At 52.5% G+C, this 23,355-nt stretch overlaps 1 protein-coding gene across 1 annotated transcript in view; it reads right to left on the reverse strand.

The window, feature by feature from the left end:
• LOC138452543 (platelet endothelial aggregation receptor 1-like) overlaps positions 1-23,059 on the reverse strand; it is a 402,175-nt gene extending 379,116 nt beyond the window's left edge. The window contains exon 1 of the mRNA XM_069604987.1: positions 22,927-23,059. Within this exon, the coding sequence (XP_069461088.1) occupies positions 22,927-23,041 (115 nt within the window). The 5' untranslated portion in view covers positions 23,042-23,059. The remainder of the gene's footprint in view (positions 1-22,926) is intronic.
• Between the last annotated feature and the right edge of the window lie 296 nt (positions 23,060-23,355).

The following is a 23,355-nucleotide window of genomic DNA, read 5'->3' on the forward strand; positions in this document are numbered from 1 at the left end:
GAAAACAAACACCAGTGGACGATAACTAAGGTGTATATCAATTGGAAAGCACTAACCAAACATTCGGTAAAATAATTACACGATACAATAAAAATATTACTTGACATGCATAAAACAAGTCTGTAGCGGAATAGCCAAATAAGATTACGCGCTAAAAGTGGTTGATAACTGCGAGCACGTCACGCATGTAGAATGTTCTTGCTTCAGATTCAAGGGATAGTCAAGCAGTTGTAAAGGTAAATTATTGATTGATAATGAAATGCCAATATTAAAAATTGCCATGTAAGGAGACAGAATACTTGAGAGTAATGCTATTGAAAATGCGCAATATAGCACAGTTCCCTGTGCCCATATATAGATTTCGTTTGTGGGTTATGAAATCGAAAAAGAATATATTGATAAATGTCATTATTCAAAAAGCTATACACTCATATCAATGTCGAAAGTATTACAAGGGACACAACACCTAAAATATCAATGAATCCATTCGGCTACCTATACACTACCGCAAGGCCTAAAGCTAAATCCGGACACTTGACTCACCAGTGGCGGAATGTGGACGAATAGAGTAGGAATAGCGTTCGTGAGGAATTTTCGTGTTGTTCGCCGTTTATTCTTCTTTGTTACCCAAGATGTTGTGCACATGTTCGAGGAAAAGTGCCGGCTGCAGATGCGGTATCGATCACCCCTCTTGTCCTCTAAGACTTGTTCGACTCTACTTTCCAGCTCATCCAGTGGATATCCGCAATGTATGACCCATTCTCTTATTCGATCAACAGTTTTCGGGAATACATGCATTGTAGTGACTTCAGATTTAGCATGGGTCTTCGAAGGGCAACCGCTAATCGAACAGGCAGGCATTGTTGAAAAATCTGAAAAGTAAATATCGACATTATTATACAATATTGATGAATACAAATTTGATACAAAACTAAATGAACCATACAATGTTCAATGCAAGGTTTGTTTTGGTCGCAGGAACTATACCAAGTCAATATCAATGAGACCAATGAACATAGCCCTATTGAGTACTCTACTCGCAAATAGATAGAAATTTAAAAATCAACAAAATATGACTAGGATACATGGCCTTACCTTGACCAACAAACAGTTGGATTCAGCAAGCAGAGCAGTATGTTGCAGGAGAACAGGTAGATGGCCACAGGTAGCACACTGACGAGTTTGCTCGAAGCGGTCACAGAAGTTCATGGATAGCACGATGACGAGCAGATTAGCATAGATCTCAGTGGTCCTCAGGTAGCACGTTCAGGAGTTGACTTGCAAAGCACAAAGATGTTCTCATGAGACATATCAAGTGGTTTATAAAGTATTACAAACGGGTGTGTTTGAATGAATGACGTGTGTATGTCATGGTATTATGTGGTTAGCCGGGAGCCGGCCAGCATGAGGGGGGGTCCTGGCTGGACACACGGGGTCTGAGGAGGCCATGTGAGCGATGGGCCCTTGGCGTGGGATACCTTTTGAAGTGTACATGCTGTTTGGCACCTTGGCCGTTCGCACCCCTGACAGCCCCCCATGGCAGTGCGCATCCACTGGCACGAACCGCCTTTGATAGAGGGGTTTGGGATGGATGGGCCTGGGGCGTGCAGACAAGGCACAGGAAGACTGCTGAATGGAGATACACTTGATTCATTTAAAAAAATCGAAACAACCGTTGTTAAAATATATGTGGTGTTTTATTTTGTTTCTTTTTTTGATGGCACAAAAATACAAAACTTTACACATTGTACAGGTCAGGTTGCAGCCAAGCAAGGGAAAATCCCCTGTACTGACCGCTGTCACTCGGGAAAGTTTCTCTTATGGCACGAACGGCACAGGCGGGTATTACTCTTCGAACGCGGTGTCCAAGCCTCTCGTGAAGCCACCATGTAAAGGAACGATAGGCCACCAGCCGGTACCACCTGTGAAAAATAATGATACAAACTGTTTTTAAATGACCAAGATAAGTTGATTAAACGTTTGTTGTCAATGACAATTCTTGTAACTAATGGCATTCTTCTCGGACAAATGCTATCTAGACACTGCACACTATTGAACGACTTTCATGCGTTACAATGATATGCAGATGTAATTTTGGATATAGGAGATGACCATGAAATAGTAGTGGCATCACAAGCAGATTATACTTACTCATTACTCGGATTACGAGGACGAACAGTTGTGCGAAGTTCGTGCATAAGCACCATCATTATCCTCAACACGGACCGTGTGAGGCAGGCTGCCCTGAAGTTTTCACAGCAGCAGCAGTTCTCCTCCTCGGTTGGCATTAGCTTGCACCAATTGCATGTGCACCAGGTGGAAACACCGTCTATGCGACTAGGTCCAGTGTCCTCATCCGTTGATTCGTCCTGCCAACTGCCGTCCGAAGCCCCATCGTTTTCGCATGTTTCCCTTTCCAGTAGTTCCTCCTCGGTACACTCGGGCTCGTACATGTAGGGCATTATTGTAGCCATTGTGTGGTAAACAAACGAAAATAATTTATAGCTATGGTACAGGTGTTCACACGGGCTACAAGCGGCAAAGGTAGCTGACCAGAGCACAGAAACGAGTCACAGAATACTCAAAGTAACAGAGAGAGGAATGGAATCAAAAATCTGCTGTTGCGTGGGTTACAGGTCATTTGGTCGAAAATAAATGGTCGACAGGACAAATGGTCGAATTTTTTTTTTTGTATTTTCAATTTTTTTGGGGGGGGGGTCCCCCACAGCCCCCTTTTTTTGCTAAAAAACCCTTTTTTTCCTAAACTAAAACCTGAAAAATATATATAGAAATAAAAAAAAAAATTCGACCATTTGTCTTTCGACCAAATTGCGTCGACCATTTGTCTGTCGACCAAATGACTGGACAGCGCTGTGTGTTGTGAAACGGTCTGTTAATACTTATTGAGGAAAGAGGCGTCTTGCCATTTTCATGGCGACTCGTCATTAGCTGAAGCTCAGCGATTGTTGACACGAGACGTGATTTGGCGTTTTGAAATGGGCGGTACGCGTCTGCTGATGACAGGCTCAGAGGCGGGGGATATGATTTAGTGCCGCAAAAGCAGGTCAGCCAGGGCATTGGGGCAAGTGATAGGATTATCACAAAATGGCAGCACCCTGGTGCCTGTGTTTGCGTGCGTTTAATGGACAAAAACTTGGGTAAGGTCCATCGGAAATTTTTCCTAAATCGAGTGATTTAGGCTTAAAAACACATGGTCGACCTGTAGGGACAATAACAAATTTTGACCGAACCATTCCTTTAAGTCTGCATGGAATTAAAACACCTCCTCAATCTTTAGCAAAGGATTGACCAAAAAGGTACATTTAGAATTACTGACCTTGCAATATTAGTCCAATTTGGACAGGATTGGAAACAATTTTTCAGTGAGATTTGGGGATTTTATAGCGTGGTTTGGGACTCTCACCCAAGGAACTTCTAGGAAAGGTTATAGCAGATGGTGTGTTTTAAGGTACATTAGCAAAAACTGGGTGACATTTAAATATAATTTTACGTAGGGTCTTGTGGGCTGTTGCCTAATGATTCCTCAAAAGTTAAGGCACAACTTTAAAAATAATTTTGGGAACAGCTGTTGCCAGCAGAGTATTACCAAGCATACTAGCTCACAGCTTGAAGGGGAGGGTCATTGACAGGCCTTTTATCAAGCGCATGCAAGCGCACACACAGGGCGAAAAAACCCCACAAAAAACACACACAGACCATACTTCACTGAGGGCAAGAGTATGCACACTTACGGACACACAGACATGGTCACATATATTTTTGGCTTCCATCAACCCTTACTCCTGCTGATATAGCGAAGATATACCACTGTTGGAAATGCTCTGCTCCCCTTCATTTAGAAGGGGACATTGGCTTGGGTTTGTTTTCTCCAAGAAAAGCTTCAGTGGGATCAGTATCCAAGTTGTTCACAGGCAGATGAATACGTCATTCATAGCTACTGCCTCTACCCCAGCCCAATGTTGCATATGTGGGAAACGTTACTTCCTAAGACCACCATACCGGCCTTATCCCAGGCAGGTACAAGAGGAAATTGACCTACTCTAACTAAAGATGTCACGAACGAACAAGCTCTCAGTGAGATAACCTACATGCATGCAATAGACGCAAAGCAAATATACACTCACCATGAAGGAACACAGACAATAGGTCAAATATGCATTTATACTCAAAGAATATCACTTGCAACCACAACGACATGAAGAACATAACATAAGCAATATATACACCGAATGCAACACGAACAACATTCGTATGTAGCTCACTAACATAGAAACGCAGCATCACTGAGCAGCCATCTTTTTTCAAAATTGAAGCAACATCCATTGAAATGAATAAAAGACCTTGGGGGTCATTACAAGTTGGGCGGTAAGGGATACCGGGCACCAGTAAGGAGACTGGTACTGGTAATTTCTTACCGCCCAATTCCGAGGTCCCTTAGCGGGAGCCTAAAAAAATGTGTGGTCTGACCACACGTCCTTTATGGGTCCCGCTAAGGGACCAGGGCGCTAATAACGGTACCGCAAATTGAGTGTCCAGGGCGCACCTGCACGGGCAGCACCTTAAGAAGGACGTGGCAATTCCCTTTTAATATATGTATTATTGATCAGCAGTGCCTTTTTTAATGTGTAAATGCTTAGGTGATTGGTACTGTGATGGGATGTTTCATACTGAAAGCAAACACACCACTCCGTTAGGATTGGGGGTGTTTGATTGTAGGAAAAGTGACAGCGGCAAACTGACCGAAAAAAAACAGCCTGCATGCGGTCACTTTTCATATGATGAAACTCCACTCCCCACCCCTACTTACCTGCTCTCTCGCCGCCTGATCCACATCAACCCTGCAGTATCACATCCGTCCCTCTAATGCAGGTCGTATCCGATGCCACAGGGTCCCTTTTTCTTTTTATTTTTTTATTCAGTCCACCGCCGCTAATATCGAGGAAGCAGGGGCCACCCGCGCATCCCCCCAGGCCAATACACAATGAACATGGGGAGACCCCTGCAACCCTTGCTCCACATGTTTGGTATGTATTAGCCAATTTGACCAAATACAGTTGGTCAAATGGTACAGGCCAAATTCGGGCAACCATTCGGCCAAATATATTCGGTCAAATATGCTATTACCCTCCAGTTACCTGCCTCCTTACCAGACCATGAAAGTCAGCACAAATATAAAGCTCCCCTTTTGAATCTTTGTTATTTCTATAATACCTGCTAGTTTGACCTGCAAAAATAAAAGGGTATACTTTTATGCTGATATTCAAAGATTGTTAACAACGAGAAAACAAGAAGTTGGAAGTTTCCCTCAAACAATCACTTTAGGAGGGTGACCTTAACACAAAAAGTATTTGATTGTGTGCTTTTAAGTTCTGAAACTAAAGTGGTGTAATTGTTGTATTACTTTGCATTCTAGAACTTGCAATTTTCCCTTTTAGGATGTGTAAATCGAAACAGCAATTATGCTTTTCTGGCTCAACATGCTTCTGTGGGGACCTATATACAGTGTCAAGTTGATTTACAACGTGATTTGTGTACTTTGCAAGTAACTTCCATAGGCTTGTGTTCTTGAAAGCCAAAATCAAGGTATTTACCACAACTGGAGCTCAAGAGTTATGTGGTCAGGTGCCTAAATTGCACGGTGGATTAAAATCCCAGTTTCACTGCTTAACAAAGTGTGTGCTCCTGGGCAAATACATTCACCTCACTTTGCCTAATTTGCAAAAAGTGGGAGTTCTCAAAATCTCCAAATTTTTGTACATCACAATACCGATGCCAAAATGGAGAAAAATCTGCCTGTGATTGATGAGATATGATCTATGAGAGACTGAAAATGAAATGTAAATGTAATTCTCCAGCATTGGATCTTTCATGGATTCACATGCTTAGAATATTCCCCGTCGTCAGGCTGGGAATCCTCGGTAAGTTATATAGACCTTTTCCATAGGAAAACTTCCGACACTTTTGTGTCCTATCTACGTCGTTTTGGGCCGCGTACGACAGCGCCACTAGGATGCAGAGGTATAAATAGCCCCACCCCCGCGGCTCCCTCGGATTTCAACCGTCTTCCAAAGTAGTGGGATTACCTCGAGTATCTACTATTTTATTAGGTTGTGCGTTCTTCTGCTTCTTCGACTGTTTCTTTTCGAAGAATGTCTGGAAAGGCGTTATTTCGTCTGTGTGCTACATGTGGTCTTAAGAAGGTGTATGAGGGAGATGGGCGTATGGACTGTATCTACTGTATTCACCCTCATCATACGGCGGACACATGTGAAATCTGTCAGGGCTTCTCACAAAAGACCCTAAAAAGACCGCAACAGATGTCTGGTTACTTGGCTCAATGACGGAGCGGGTGCATACCCGGCATCGGACGTAGGCTCTACAGCCTCGAGATCTAAGTCTCCTGTTCCCCCTCGTCGCTCCGTGTCGGCGGAGCCTCCGGCAAAGAAATTGCGCTCATCTGAAAAACACCCCTCGGAGAAACATCCTGCGAGGTCCTCCTCTTCGCATAATGCTCCGTCTTCTTCCTCCTCATCTAAAAAGGAGAGAAAGACTCATCGAAATCCTCCTCAGGAGACCGTCATAAGTCTACCTTGAGTCGAGAGTCCTCGTCCCACAAGTCGAGGTCAAAAACGGCGGGAACGCCTCAAGGCCCTGCGCCAAAGACTTCATCGACAACGATCCAGTCGTCGACGCCTGCTTTGTCTTCGGCGACGGCTCTTCCTACGGCTATTTCGTCAGGTCAAACAGCGCCTATGGAAAAGATGTCATCGCCGACGGTGGCCCCGTCGGTGGGATGGCAACTGGAGGTTTTTGATCCGATCCCGCCTGAGGCCTTGCTGCAACCAGAAGCGGCTTTCTCCATCTCATCAGCGGAGGATGATCGTGATCCGGTCACACATCCAACCGATCTGGGATTACAACCAACTGGTTCGGGGTTGCTCTTGGGTGGAACTGCCATTCCAGTTACCTCTTCCTTACTGAATCCCCAGGCTGTTCTGTCCCTGGAAGTGTTGAACACATTACAGAAGCTGTTGGAGCGGTTGGATACTCGGTTACCTCAGCTTGTCCCGACAGTGTTACAGGCTTCGCCAGTCATCGACGAGCCGGGCCCGGCTCCTCGCCCTCCATCCAGAATTCCTACCGCTTACCCGGTTGAGGAAGATCGTCCTCGTCCACAGGAAGAAGGAGAACTGTCAGAGTCGGAACGTGAAGGGTCGGGTTCAGACATCTCGCTATCCCCCTCAAGGGACCCTACATGGGACTCCGAAGCGGAGATGGAAACTCCAAAGAGTCCGGCGCAGACATCACCACCTGATGACGTGGGTGCTTTCCATGCCATGATGGGTAAGGCGTGTGCGGAGTTTGGCCTAGTCCCAGAAGAAGAGAAAAAAGATTGTTTTCTGTTCGATCATATGGGCAAGAGAAGAAAGGCGATATTTGCTATCCCCATTTTGGACCATGTCTGGCAGCAGGTACTAAAAACCATTCGTCACCCTTTTTCAGAACCGGCAGTAAAAGGTCGATTGGAAAAGAAATTCAAGGCTCTGGAATCGAGTCCCAAGTGCTTGACGTCTCAACCTTCTCCGGAATCAGTGGTATCCGCGGCGGCGGCCAGAAAGGCAGGGTCGCAACACAAATGCACGACCCCGCCAGACAACAAAGCCAGGAGACAAGGTGCTTTTGGGAAGAAAGTGCTATCGGTTGGACCTACTACTGTTAAAGCAGCCAACTCCCTGGCTATTATGGCCAGGTATGATAGGGAGATGTGGCATCGGCTGGCTCCTATCTTGGACCATCTCCTGAAGGAACACAGGAAATCTGCCATGCTGCTCATACGTGAGGGAGGAGAGGCTTCCAATCATTCCATTAACATTGCTGTCGACCTGGCGGAATCCGGCTTTAAGCAAATCAACAATGGCGTAGTGTTACGAAAAAAGTGCACGACGTTCAGACCGGAGGTACAATATAAAGTAATGGATATGCCGTGCGAAGTAGAACATCTTTTCGGGGAGAAAGTGGATGAAGCCTTGAAGGGCATGAAAGAAGATTCTGACACGGCTCATTCCCTTGGAGCCCTCCAGAGTGGTAGTAATTTTTGTTCCTTTCGTCCCTTCAGAGGAGCATCAGGTAACTCCCGGTTTGGATCATCTAGAGACCGAGGTTTCAGCAGACCCTCCTACTCTTCCCAAGGCTACAGACGTGCAGCCCAGGCTACTCGTAAAAGCAGAGATTACCAAACGTCCAGACGACGAGGCGCCTACTCCTCGTCGACGAAGGATAAACAGGCCAAAAGCCAACAATGACAACTTACAGAACGTCCTGGGAGGCGCACATAACAACAGACCAATGGGTTTTGGACACGATACATCTGGGCCATTCCCTACAGTTCAAGGGCAAGCCACCACGTATTCCACCGGTGGTATCGACGCAGCCCCACCTTCAAATACTAATGCAAGAGGTGGCGCATATGCTGCAGAAAGGGGCTATAGAACTGGTCACGGTGGCAGAAAGAGGACAGGGTGTGTATTCCCATTACTTTGTCGTCAAGAAACCCAATGGAAAATGGCGTCCCATTCTAGATCTACGAGCTCTCAACAAACTGCTCAAGAACCTAAAATTCAAGATGCTTACGCTCCAAGAAGTGATCCGTTCGATACAACCAGGAGATTATTTGTCGTTGCTCGACCTTCAGGACGCATACTTCCATATCTCGATGCGTCGACGACACAAAAGATTTCTACGGTTCGTCGTCGGACGAACCCACTGTCAGTTCAAAGTCCTACCGTTCGGACTGAAATCGTCTCCCAGGACGTTCAGCAAATGTCTGGCTCCAGTAGCAGCCTGGTTAAGGAAAGAAGGTCATTATGTGTACCCTTATCTGGACGATTGGCTGGTGAGGGGATTGTCTCCGGAAAGGGCACAGGAAAGTCTGAATGCCACCATGTGCCTCCTACAACGTTTGGGCTTCACAATAAACTTTGAAAAGTCCTCCTTATCGCCATCAAGGACCTTGGTCTTTCTGGGGGCGGAGTTGCAGACGCAGTCAGGACTGGTAAAGCTATCCGTCGAAAGGGTTCTGAAACTGCAGCAAAAAGCATCTGATTGGAAAGTCGACACCAGAGTGTCAGTGCGAAGGTACATGTCCCTACTGGGGACCATGTCGTCCTGCATACCCTTAATCAACAATTGTCGTCTCTTCATGAGACCGATTCAGGAATTCTTGGCGGATCGATGGGCACAGAGTCAAGAGCGTTGGTCGGACAAATTGACCATCAACAGCAAACTCGTGCAGGCGTTTCAATGGTGGAGAATTTCCATAAATCTGACAAAGGGAATGCCCTTGCTGGAACCGGTGTTCCAGATGACAGTGGTGACGGATGCATCTCTAACTGAATGGGGAGCTCATCTGGATTCCCTACAAGTTCAGGGTCGTTGGTCATTGGAGGAGTCCGGACTTCATATCAATGTGCTGGAATTAAGGGCGGTGCGTTGGGCCCTGAAATCCTTTCTTTTCTTGGATAAAGGGATCAGTTGTACGGATTATGACAGACAACACAACAATAATGTTTTATCTAAGGAAACAGGGAGGAACTCGCTCCAGAACTCTGTCGACCGAAGCCCAAGAGATCTGGCATTGGGCCCTTCAACAGAAGATATATCTATTGGCGTTCCACTTGCCAGAAGCCAAAAATGTGCAAGCAGACTCTCTCAGCAAGGAGATGAATCAACTACATGAATGGGAACTGAACGACCAACAACTACACCGTGTCTTCGAGAAATGAGGTCATCCGGCCCTCGATCTCTTTGCGACGAGAGACAACAAAAAATGGCCACAAAATGCGTTCAGGTGGCCACAGCAAGACTCACTAGGGGAAGCGTTCTGTTTCCCGTGGACGGACGAGTTTCTGTATGCCCCCGTTTCCGCTCATACGTCGGACGCTGCAATGGATCCACAAATATCCATGTCGGGTGATCCTGGTGGCCCCGTACTGGGCCAGACAAGTGTGGTTCTCCGATCTACTCCATCTTTCAGCGGCAGAACCAATGAGGTTCCAGAAAATCCCGAACCTCCTGTCTCAGGAGAAAGGGGTTGTTTTGCATCACGACCCCGACAGCCTCAGTCTGACAGCCTGGCTCCTGATTTCTCCGAGTTTGGTACGTTAGAGATTCCAGCGGACTGTCATTGCATTTTGCAAGCGGCGAGGGCACTGTCCACTAACGCTTCATATTCATACAAATGGAAGAGATTCTGCATATGGTGCACAGGTCAACCAGGTTTGGTCCCGCTTAATATCACACCGGAACAGCTTCTACCATATTTGCTACTCCTAGCTCAAAAAGGCTTGTCTTTTTCATCCATAAAAGTGCACCTGGCTGCCATTTCGAGATTTACTCGGAAGAGACATTCAACTACGTTATTTAGTGACCGGCTGATTAAACATTTCCTTAAAGGATTGTTCCGAACCTTTCCTCCCACGAAAAAGTTTCCTCCAAGCTGGAGTCTTAACCTGGTTCTGGCAGCGCTGATGAAGCCCCCTTTTGAGCCGATGTCATCGTCATCATTGAAATTTTTGTCGTGGAAACTGGCTTTTCTGGTGGCTATTACTTCGACTCGACGACTGTCAGAAATACAAGCTTTAGTGATCGATCCACCGTACTTGAGGTTTTTCAATAATAAAGTCGTCTTGGCTACTAATCCTCATTTCATTCCTAAAGTGCCTACCGTGTTCCATAAGAACTCTTCTATAGTGCTGCCGACGTTTTTTCCAACACCTTCATCGGTTGCGGAGAAGACTCCCCATACATTGGACGTGAAAAGAGCTTTAAAATTTTACCTCCATCTCACTCAAAGCTTCAGAGACATGAGACAACTATTTGTGGCTTATGGCCCTTAAGGCTAAAGGTAAACCGATCTCAAAACAAGGACTAGCCTGATGGGTGTCGTCTGCTATTTCCTTTTGTCACTCAAAAGCCAGAAAACTGCTGGAGAAGCGTCCAAGGGCCCATTCGACGAGATCCACTTCTTCGTCGACGGCATTGTGGTCCGGAATTCCGCTGGGAGATATCTGTCAGGCGGCTTCCTGGTCGGTACCACACATGTTTGCCCGGCATTATTGCCTCGAACAGCAACATGCTGAGGATACACAGATGGGTCTTGCAGTCCTACGGCACCTGGTTCAATAAGGTAAGCCCCAATTAAGGGGTCACATCCTTCGGCGAATGTACTTTTAAGTGTGGTGTTTTCTCTGTTAACATACTATAATGTGTTGTTTTACCATGATAAATATGCATTATGGTTATTGTGATATTGGTTTGCATACACACCTCCAATGTTGGGGGATACTGCTGTACAATCTATTCTAAGCATGTGAATCCATGAAAGATCCAATGCTGGAGAAGGGAATAGTTTCTTACCTGTAACTCCATTTCTCCAGCATTGGTATCTTTCATGGATTCACACCCGCCCGCCAGCCTCCCCTACGCATGCAAACCAGAGATCCCTGCATACTACTTTGGGGGTCGAAATCTGAGGGAGCCACGGGGGTGGGGCTAGTTATACCTCTACGTCCTAGTGGCGCTGCCGTACGCGGCCCAAAACGACCTAGATAGGACACAAAAGTGTCGGAAGTTTTCCTATGGAAAAGGTCTATATAACTTACTGAGGATTCCCAGCCTGACGACAGGGAATATTCTAAGCATGTGAATCCATATAAGCTCTAAAAAAAAGAGAGACTTACACAGACAGACAAAGAGGAGGTGAAACATGACTGTTGCAGGGGAGTGCGTGTATGAGGAGAGAGGCAAATACAAAAGGAAACAAATAGAGACACAAAAAGTGATACACACATAGTAAGACAAATAGAGAACAACACAAAGGGCTGATACTGGCCCACTTAAAGATTATTGAGTTCCTGCACTTCATTTTGGTTTAATTTCCCAGGCACATGTATTTGTTATTGTGGTCTGCTGCACTGTGAATGTGATACATAATATAGCCCAGCACAGAGTGCAGTACAGCAGAAAGAAATACTCATACCCCCACAAAGCACATTCAAAATTAAATTAACTTGCACCATCACAATGCACAACAACACTCACACTTTGCATACAAACACACGCTGAACATAAACGCATACATCAGACATGCATGCTCACACAGCATATACACCATCTCAATGCAAATGCACCCATACAGTGCACACACATACACCTGCATTCCATGTCTAAAAATCCACAAAGTGCTACTACACACACCCCATCGCTGCTCCTATAAACACACTCTTCATACACTCACATTGTACATGCATGAAGACAGTCCATGCACCCTCACATGGTCAATGCAACTCCCAACGCTGCACTCGCTCTGCACATGCATCCTCATTCTGCACATACCCACACACACTGCACAACGCACACATGAGCACTCAGAATGTTCCTTTGCATACCCACTGTCCAAATACATGTACAATGCATATATACCTACACACTGTACATATGCCCATCTACTACACAGATGCCCCCACAGTGTGCATGCACAATGCACAAACACATCCAAATAATGAAGAGAAAGACATTGGCCCTCATTCCGAGGTTGGTGGTAGTCATGGCGCTGCGCCATGACTTCCACCAATAACGGTACCGTGTCCGTTTGATGCAATGGGGACTTACCGGTCTAGTCCGACCTTGGCAGGACCGGTAAATCCCCATTCACCAAACCATTCCCCATTCCCATTGAGCCCCCATGGGGCTCAATGGGAATGGGGAGGGTGCAAAATAAAGGGCTGGCGTGTGCCAAGCCTGTTATTTGCGCCCAGGTCCCTTAACGGGTCCCGTCCTTAACACCTGGTCAGACCAGGCGTTAAGGAAGGGACCTGCTAAACGACCTCGTAGTAAGGTGGTAAGGGATTACTGGCATCGGTCTCCTTACCGGTTCCCGGTATCCCTTACCACCCTACTCGAAATGAGAGCCATTGTGTGTCAGGAATAAGCCATGTGCCAGCAGTTCATTCCTTTATTTGAAAAAATGCAATGAAGAAAAATGTGCATATGATTTAATTACTGCATGAAACTGTTTATAACGAGGCACTCACCCAATGCGAGGGACTATGATATGGTATGATATCACATTTATAACACGCCTGTACACAAGTGTTTCTAGGTGCGACAAGACAAGGGAGGAAAGACAGAGGCAGGACAAGACAAACGATCTTACTAGGCCTTGTGTCATTCAGATCATGCAAGTGCGAGAACGAGAAGTGCAGGGGGAAGGGAGAGGGGGGGAGTTCCTGGGAGAGGGAAGGGGGAAGTGTACCCAAGGCAGCCCGCGTATGGGTAAGTGCAAGGAGGTAGGGGGACAGTGGGGTTACAGTTACAACCCCTAAGTGCGTGCAAGGCCCGCAGGCAGTGCTCTTTGAATGTAATCAACACACTGTGATCAGGTATTCAGCATGTTTACTGAAGCCATTGCGGCTCCCTTTAAACATGCAAACAATTGCTGCCAGGAGAGGCTTGAGCAAGACTGTGCTTTTCCATTTGTGTGCAAAGTGTTCATAAGGATCTATGCCAAGTTTAACCAACATGTACGATCTGATTGGCTCCACTTGTGCCCCCCTGGATCCCACTCCCCCTCCTGTCCTTAAGTGCCTTTTCTCTGCCCATATACACACTGGTGATTTGTGCATAATATCAGTACAGTTTTCTTCATTCATTGTATTTCTCACTCATGCTCTCAGCACCTTGAAGCAGTTTGTATCAATATCGGTGGGTTCCTCTGCATCCCCAGTGCATGGGAGAAGACTCTGCCTGTTGGCATAATGAAGGGGCCAGCGCCTTGAAGCAGTGTGTGTCAACATCGGCGGGTTCCTCTACATCACCTGTGTATGTGAGAAGACTCCGCCCATTGGCATAATGAAGGGGCCAGCGCCTTGAAGCAGTGTGTGTCAATATCGGCGGGTTCCTCTACATCACCAGTGTATGGGAGAAGACTCTGCCGTTGGCATAATGAAGGGGTCAGCGCCTTGAAGCAGTGTGTGTCAATATTGGCGGGTTCCTCTGCATCACCAGAGCATGGGAGAAGTCTGCCTGTTGGCATAATGAAGGGGCCAGCGCCTTGAAACAGTGTGTGTCAATAATGGCGGGTCCCTCTGCATCACCAGTGTATAGGAGAAGAGGCTACCCGTTGACATAATGAAGGGACAAGCGCCTTGAAGCAGTGTCTGTCAATATTGGCGGGTTCCTCTGCATCACCAGTGCATGGGAGATGACTCTGCCTGTTGGCATAATGAAGGAGCCAGCGCCTTGAAACATTGTGTGTCAATATCGGCGGGTTCCTCTGCATCACCAGTGCATGGGAGAAGACTGCACGTTGGCATAATAAAGGGGCCAGCGCGTTGAAGCAGTGCGTGTCAATATCGGCGGGTTCCTCTGCATCACCAGTGTGTGGGAGAAGACTCTGCCCGTTGGCATAATGAAGGGGCCAGCGCCTTGAAGCAGTGTGTGTCAATATCGGCGGGTTCCTCTACATCACCAGTGTATCGGAGAAGACTCTGCACAGGGCATAATGAAGGGGCCAGCATTTGCATGGGGTACACCTAACCACTTTACACAGTCCCTGTCAGTCAGGGAAATAACTAGACATGTGATGGTCATCCATGCCAATAGTGGGAGTTTGTGGACATTTGATGGCAATGCAAGGCAATGATGTATGTACTTAAGGTGCAATAGAACATAGAACAGAAGGTCCAATACACAGGTGTGGCCCATATGGAAGGGATGGGATTACACCTCCAAGTAGTCTGCTTAGTTACAGTGCGTATTCAAGGCACTAGCAGTTGTTTTGCATAGTGTGGTTATTTATTTGAATTGTCCTCCAGCGCTGACCCTTCCCAGAGTGTCTTGGAGCGCTTCACAGGGTTCAATACTTCAGAAGGTGGAAGGGAAACAGAAGTCACAACATTTTTTAGGAGAAGTTGAGAAGAAACGATATTTTTGGGGTAAAACAGTACCAATAGGTGTCACTGAAACAGGTGTTTCAGGCAAGAAAAGGGAGCGACAGTACTTTGCCAGCTATTTTTAAATCAATCACTCATTCACCCATTGCTGCACAAATCATGCAGATGTTGTAGTGGGACCACTTCAGGCCTCCCTCGATTAAGTCTGATGTTTCCCACCCTTGATCTATGCATTACTGTCAAAGAGCTGGGACTGAGACCCCCTGATTAGTTTCTAAGAAAATGCCCGTGATCTGCCGACAGGGGCAGGAGGTGCTGCAGGCAGGGGGATGGGGTGCTGCTGGCAGGGGGGATGGGGTGCTAGTGGCAGGGGGTTAGGAGAGCTGCCAGCATGGGGGGATGGGGAGCTGCTGGTAGGGGTGATAGAAGAGCTGCCAGCATGGGGGGCTGCCGGCAGGGGGATGGGGTGCTGCAGGCAGGGGGGATGGGGTGCTACAGGCAGGGGGGATGGGGTGCTGGTGGCAGGGGGTTAGGAGAGCTGCCAGCATGGGGGGGATGGGTAGCTGCTGGTAGGGGTGATAGAAGAGCTGCCAGCATGGGGGGCTGCTGGCATGGGGATGGGGTGCTGCAGGCGGGGGGATGGGGTGCTGCAGGCAGGGGGGATTTGGAACTATCGGCAGGGGGGATGGGGTGCTGCAGGCGGGGGATGGGGTGCTGCAGGCAGGGGGGATGGGGTGCTGGTGGCAGGGGTGATAGGAGAGCTGCCAGCATGGGGGGCTGCCGGCATGGAGATGGGGTGCTGCAGACGGGGGATGGGGTGCTGCAGGCAGGGGAATGGGGAGCTGCTGGCAGGGGTGATAGGAAAGCTGCCAGCATGGGGGGCTGCCGGCAGCGGGGGAAGGTGTGCTGCAGGCAGGGGGGAAGGTGTGCTGCAGGCAGGGGGATGGGGTGCTGGTGGCAGGGGGATAAGAGAGCTGCCAGCATGGGGGGATGGGGTGCTGGTGGCAGGGGGATAGGAGAGCTGCCAGCATGGGGGGATGTGGTGCTGCCTGCAGGGGGGATAGGGTGGCAGGGGGGATAGGAGAGCTGGGGGGATGGGGGGCTGCAGGCAGGGGGGATGGGGTGCTGGTGGCAGGGGGGATAGGAGAGCTGCCGGCATAGGGGGATGGGGGGCTGCCGGCAGGGGGGGATGGGGTGCTGGTGGCAGGGGGATAGGAGAGCTGCCAGCATGGGGGACTGCCGGCAGGGGGGATGGGGTGCTGGTGCCAGGGGGGATAGGAGAGCTGCCAGCATGGGGGGATGGGGGGCTGCCGGCAGGGGGGATAGGGTGCTGGTGGCAGGGGGGATAGGAGAGCTGCCAGCATGGGGGCATGGGGGGCTGCCGCAGGGGGGATGGGGTGCTGGTGGCAGGGGGGATAGGAGAGCTACCAGCATGGGGGGCTTCCGGCAGGGGGGATGTGTAGCTGTCGGCAGGGGGGATAGGGTGCTGGTGGCAGGGGGGATAGGAGAGCTGCCAGCATGGCGGGATGGGGGGCTGCCGGCAGGGGGGATAGGGGAGCTGCAGGCAGGGGGGATGGGGTGCTGCAGGCAGGGGGGATGGGGTGCTGCAGGCAGGGGGGCTGGGGTGCTGGTGGCAGGGGGATGGGGTGCTGCAGGCAGGGGGGATGAGGTGCCTGTGGCATGGGGGATAGGAGAGCTGCCAGCATGGGGGGATGGGGGGCTGCCGGCAGGGGGGATGGGGTGCTGGTGGCAGGGGGTATGGGAGAGCTGCCAGCATGGGGGGATGGGGGCTGCAGGCAGGGGGGGTGGGGTGCTGGTGGCAGGGGGGCTAGGAGAGCTGCCGGCATGGGGGGATGGGGGCTGCCGGCAGGGGGGATGGGGTGCTGGTGGCAGGGGGGATAGGAGAGCTGCCAGCATGGGGGGATGGGGGCTGCCGGCAGGGGGGATGGGGTGCTGGTGGCAGGGGGAATAGGAGAGCTGCCAGCATGGGGGATGGGGTGCTGGCGGCAGGGGGGATAGGAGAGCTGCCAGCAGGGGGGGATGGGGGCTGCCGCAAGGGAGATGGGGTGCTGGTGGCAGGGGGGTAGGAGAGCTGCCGGCATGGGGGGCTTCCGGCAGGGGGAGATGTGTAGCTGCCGGCAGGGGGTTAGGGTGCTGGTGCCAGGGGGGATAGGAGAGCTGCCAGCATGGGGGTATGGAGGGCTGCCGGCAGCGGAGATGGGGTGCTGGTGGCAGGGGGGATAGGAGAGCTGCCGCATGGAGGGATGGGGGGCTGCCGGCAGGGGGGATAGGAGAGCTGCCAGCATGGGGGCTTCCGGCAGGGGGGGGGATGTGTAGCTGCCGGCAGGGGGATAGGGTGCTGGTGGCAGGGGGGATAGGAGAGCTGCCAGCATGGGGGTATGGGGGGATGCCGGCAGCGGAGATGGGATGCTGGTGGCGGGGGGGGGGGATAGGAGAGCTGCCAGCCTGGGGGTATGGGGGGTGCCGGCAGGGGGGATGGGGTGCTGGTGGCAGGGGGGATAGGAGAGCTGCCAGCATGGGGGCAGGGGGGACTGCCGGCAGGGGGGATGGGGTGCTGGTGCCAGGGGGATAGGAGAGCTGCCAGCATGGGGGGATTGGGGGCTGCCGGCAGGGGGGATGGGGTGCTGGTGGCAGGGGGATAGGAGAGCTGCCAGCATGGGGGGCTGCCGGCAGGGGGGATGGGGTGCTGGTGGCAGGGGGGATAGGAGAGCTACCGGCATGGGGGGCTTCCGGCAGGGGGGCATGTGTAGCTGCCGGCAGGGGGATAGGGTACTGGTGGCAGGGGGATAGGAGAGCTGCCAGCATGGGCGTATGGGGGGCTGCCGGCAGGGAGGATGGGGTTCTGGTGGCCGGGGGGGATAGGAGAGCTGCCAGCATGGGGGGATGGGAGGCTGCCGGCAGGGGGGATAGGGGAGCTGCAGGCAGGGGGGATGGGGTGCTGCAGGCAGGGGGGATGGGGTGCTGCAGGCAGGGGGGCTGGGCTGCTGCAGGCAGGGGGGATGAGGTGCCTGTGGCATGGGGGATAGGAGAGCTGCCAGCACGGGGGGCTGGGGGCTGCCGGCAGGGGGGATGGGGTGCTGGTGGCAGGGGGGATGGGAGAGCTGCCAGCATGGGGGGATGGGGGGTGCTGGCAGGGGGGATGGGAGAGCTGCCAGCATGGGGGGATGGGGCTGCAGGCAGGGGGGATGGGGTGCTGGTGGCAGGGGGGATAGGAGAGCTGCCGGCATGAGGGGATGGGGGCTGCCGGCAGGGGGGATGGGGTGCTGGTGGCAGGGGGGATAGGAGAGCTGCCAGCATGGGGGGATGGGGGCTACCGGCAGGGGGGATGTTCGCTGGTGGCAGGGGGGATAGGAGAGCTGCCAGCATGGGGGGATGGGGTGCTGGTGGCAGGGGGGATAGGAGAGCTGCCAGCAGGGGGGTATGGGGGCTGCCGGCAGCGGAGATGGGGTGCTGGTGGCAGGGGGGGTAGGAGAGCTGCCGGCATGGGGGGCTTCCGGCAGGGGGGGATGTGTAGCTGCCGGCAGGGCCGGGGTTAGGGTGCTGGTGCCAGGGGGGATAGGAGAGCTGCCAGCATGGGGGTATGGAGGGCTGCCGGCAGCGGAGATGGGGTGCTGGTGGCAGGGGGGATAGGAGAGCTGCCAGCATGGAGGGATGGGGGCTGCCGGCAGGGGGGATGGGTGCTGGTGGCAGGGGGGATAGGAGAGCTGCCGGCATGGGGGCTGCCGGCCGGGGGGATGGGGTGCAAGTGGCAGGGGGGATAGGAGAGCTGCCAGCATGGGGGGATGGGAGGCTGACGGCAGATGGAAGGTGGGGTGCTGGTGGCAGGGGGGATAGGAGCGCTGCCAGCATGGGGGAATGGGGGGCTGCCGGTAGGGGGGATGGTGTGCTGGTGGCAGGGGGGATAGGAGAGCTGCCAGCATGGGGGGCTTCCGGCAGGGGGGAATGTGTAGCTGCCGGCAGGGGGGATAGGGTGCTGGTGGCAAGGGGGATAGGAGAGGTGCCAGCATGGGGACATGGGGGGCTGCCGGCAGGGGGGATGGGGTGCTGGTGGCAGGGGTGATAGGAGTGTTGCCAGCATGGGGGGCTGCCGGCAAGGGGGATGGGGTGCTGGTGGCAGGGGGGATAGGAGAGCTGCCAGCATGGGGGATGGGGGGCTGCCGGCAAGGGGGATGGGGTGCTGGTGGCAGGGGGATAGGAGAGCTGCCAGCATGGGGGGATAGGGGGCTGCCGGCAGCGGAGATGGGGTGCTGGTAGCAGGGGGGATAGCAGAGCTGCCAGCATGGGGGGATGGGGGGCTGCCAGCAGGGTCGATGGGGTGCTGGTGGCAGGGGGAATAGGAGAGCTGCCAGCATGGGGGGCTGCCGGCAGGGGGGATGGGGTGCTGGTGACAGGGGGGATAGGAGAGCTGCCAGCATGGGGGGGATGGGGGGCTGCCGGCTGGGGGGATGGGGTGCTGGTGGCAAGGGGGATAGGAGAGCTACCAGCATGGGGAGCTTCCGGCAGGGGGATGTGTAGCTGCCGGCAGGGGGGATAGGGTGCTGGTGGCAGGGGGGATAGGAGAGCTGCCAGCATGGGGGTATGGGGGGCTGCCAGCAGCGGAGATGGGGTGCTGGTGGCAGGGGGGATAGGAGAGCTGCCAGCATGGTGGTATGGGGGCTGCCGGCAGGGGGGAAAGGGGAGCTGCAGGCATGGGGGATAGGGGTGCTGCCGGCAGGGGGGATAGGAGAGCTGCCAGCATGGGGGTATGGGGGGCTGCCGGCAGCAGAGATGGGGTGCTGGTGGCGGGGGGATAGGGGAGCTGCCAGCATGGAGGTATGGGGGCTGCCGGCAGGGGGGATACGAGAGCTACCAGCATGGGGTGATGGGGGGCTGCCGGCAGGGGGGATAGGGAGCTTCAGGCATGGGGGATAGGGGTGCTGCCGGCAGGTCGATGGGGTGCTGCTGGCAGAGGGGATAGGAGAGCTGCCAGCATGGGGGTATGGGGGGCTGATGGCAGGGGGCATGGGGTGCTGGTGGCAGGGGTGATGGGGTTCTGGTGGCCGGGGGGATAGGAGAGCTGCCAGCATGGGGGTATGGGGGCTGCCGGCAGGGGGCTTGGGGGGCTGCCGGAAGGGGGGATGGGGTTCTGGTAGCCGGGGGGATAGGAGAGCTGCCAGCATGGGGGGATGGGGGGCTGCCGGCAGGGGGGATAGGGGAGCTGCAGGCATGAGGGATAGGGGTGCTGCCAGAAGGGGGTATAAGGGTGCTGCCGGCAGGGGGGATAGGGGTGCTGGCGGCAGGTCAATGGGGTGCTGCTGGCAGGGGGGATAGGAGAGCTGCCACCATGGAGGTATGGGGGGCTGCCGGCAGGGGGGATAGGAGAGCTACCAGCATGGGGTGATGGGGGGCTGCCGGCAGGGGGGATAGGGGTGCTGCCGGCAGGTCGATGAGGTGCTGCTGGCAGGGGGGATAGGAGAGCTGCCATCATGGGGGTATGGGGGGCTGCAGGCAGGGGGGATGGGTGCTGGTGGCAGGGGGATCGGAGAGCTGCCGGCATGGGGGTACGGGGGCTGCCGGCAGGGGGGATGGGTTGCTGGTGCCCGGGGGGATAGGAGGGCTGCCAGCATGGGGGGATGGGGGGCTGCTGGCAGGGGGGATGGGGTGCTGGTGGCAGGGGGGATAGGAACTGCCAGCTTGGGGGGATGGGGGGCTGCCAGCAGGGGGGATGGATTGCTGGTGCCCGGGGGGATAGGAGAGCTGCCAGCATGGGGGATGGGGTGCTGCTGGCAGGGGGGTTGGGGTGCTGCCGGCAGGAGGGATAGGGGAGCTGCAGGCATGGGGGATAAGGGTGCTGCAGGCAGGGGGGATAGGGGTGCTGCTGGCAGGGGGGGCGGGGTGCTGGTGGTAGGGGGGATAGGGGAGCTGCCGGCAGGGGGTTAAGGGAGCTGCCGGCAGGGGGACTGGGGAGCAGCCGGAAGGGGGGGATGGGGAGCTGCCGGCAGGGGGGATGGGGTGCTTCTGGTCATGGTGGACTTCTCAGCCGCCTCTGTTTCCAAGAACCAAGTTGTCATGATCCTCACATTGCTGCTTGTGGAAGCTAAAAGCAGGAGTCTGGCATAAAATATGCCACGATCTAGACATTGGTACTTGTGGAAGCTGAAAACAGGCCTCTGGTATGAATTGTGCCATGAGCCACACATTGTTGCTTGTGGAAGCTGAAAGGAGGGATCCACTAATTGGTGCTTGTGGAAGCTGAAAGGAGGGATCCACTAATTGGTGCTTGTGGAAGCTGAAAGGAGGGATCCACTAATTGGTGCTTGTGGAAGCTGAAAGGAGCAGTCTTGCATGAAGGGTATCATGATCCACACATTGATGCTTGTGGAAAATGGAAGGAGGGATCCACTAATTGGTGCTTGTGGAAGCTGAAAGGAGGGATCCACTAATTGGTGCTTGTGGAAGCTGAAAGGAGCAGTCTTGCATGAAGGGTATCATGATCCACACATTGATGCTTGTGGAAAATGGAAGGAGGGATCCACTAATTGGTGCTTGTGGAAGCTGAAAGGAGGGATCCAATAATTGGTGCTTGTGGAAAATGAAAGGAGGGGTCTGGCATGAAGTGTATCATGAGCCACACATTGGTACTCGTGGAAGCTGAAAACAGGCCTCTGGTATGAATTGTGTCATGATCCACACATTGGTGCTTGTGGAAGTTGAAAGGAGGAGTCTGGCATGAAGTGTGCCATGATCCACACATTGTTGCTTGTGGAAGCTGAAAGGAGGGATCCACTAATTGGTGCTTGTGGAAGCTTAAAGGAGCAGTCTTGCATGAAGGGTATCATGATCCACACATTGGTGCTTGTGGAAGCTGAAAGGAGGAGTCTGGCATGAAGGGTATCATGATCCACACTTTGGTGCGTGTGGAAGCTGAATGGAGGAGTCTGGCATGAATGGTATCATGAGCCACACATTGGTGCTTGTGGAAAATGAATGGAGGGGTCTGGCATGAAGTGTATCATGAGCCACACATTGGTACTTGTGGAAGCTGAAAACAGGCCTCTGGTATGAAATGTGTCATGATCCACACATTGGTGCTTGTGGTAGTTGAAAGGAGGTGTCTGGCATGAAGTGTGTGTTGATCCACACATTGGTGCTTGTGGAAGCTGAAAGAGGGATCCACACATTGGTGCTTGTGGAAGCTGAAAGGAGGAGTCTGGCATGAAGTGTGCCATGATCCACACATTGGTGCTTGTGGAAGCTGAAAGGAGGAGTCTGGCATGAAGTGTGTGATGATTCACACATTGGTGCTTGTGGAAGCTGAGAGGAGGGATCCACACATTGGTGCTTGTGGATGCTGAAAGGAGGGATCCACACATTGGTGCTTGTGGAAGCTGAAAGGAGGAGTCCGGCATAAACTGTGTGATGATTCACACATTGGTGCTTGTGGAAGCTGAAAGGAGGAGCCTGGCATGAAGTGTGTGATGATTCACACATTGGTGCTTGTGGAAGCTGAAAGGAGGGATCCACACATTGGTGCTTGTGGAAGCGAAAGGAGGAGTCCGGCATAAACTGTGTGATGATTCACACATTGGTGCTTGTGGAAACTGAAAGGAGGAGCCTGGCATGAAGTGTGTGATGATTCACACCTTGGTGCTTGTGGAAGCTAAAAGGAGGGATCCACACAATGGTGCTTGTGGAAGCTGAAAGGAGCAGTCTGGCATGAAGTGTGCCATGATCTACACATTGGTGCGTGTGGAAGCTGAAAGGAGGAGTCGGGCATGAAGTGTGTGATGATTCACACATTGGTGCTTGTGGAAGCTGAGAGGAGGGATGCACACCTTGGTGCTTGTGAAAGCTGAAAGGAGGAGTGCTATATATAAATAACCAGTACTATGATTAATGATTTGGCCAGATTCCTTGCATGATTCAAAGCCATAGTTTACACTGCACACCTCACCTGGGTTCACTGGATTGGTACAATTCATGCTGCATGGCAGCCGGCAGCACTTCTGCTTATCGGGGCATTCATTGTCTCCCTGGCAACCTTTAGGCACAGGATCCAAGTGACACATTATGCCTAGTGATGGGCAAACACCGGGTTTCACTGTAAAATAAATGGAAATCTATTAGACGTGTCACTAACACCTAATACTAATGGGTATCAGGAGGGGCAGAGGATCCTCCACGTGTGCTCAGAATGAATTCTAAACAGCTGACCCCATGCATTCAGCAACATGTTCTGCTCCGCTTGCACTGTGGCTGGAACACCGTGTTATCACTATTAGACTGACACGTGTTTAGCTGCTGACTCTCAAGGCCAGATGGAAACGAGAGAGAGAGCAGAAAGCTCAGACACACCTGGGGCCTGATTCCCAAAAGGCGGCGC

Source organism: Ambystoma mexicanum, chromosome 4p (assembly GCF_040938575.1).
Source record: "Ambystoma mexicanum isolate Mex_15411 chromosome 4p, UKY_AmexF1_1, whole genome shotgun sequence".
NCBI classification, from domain to species: Eukaryota; Metazoa; Chordata; class Amphibia; order Caudata; family Ambystomatidae; genus Ambystoma; species Ambystoma mexicanum.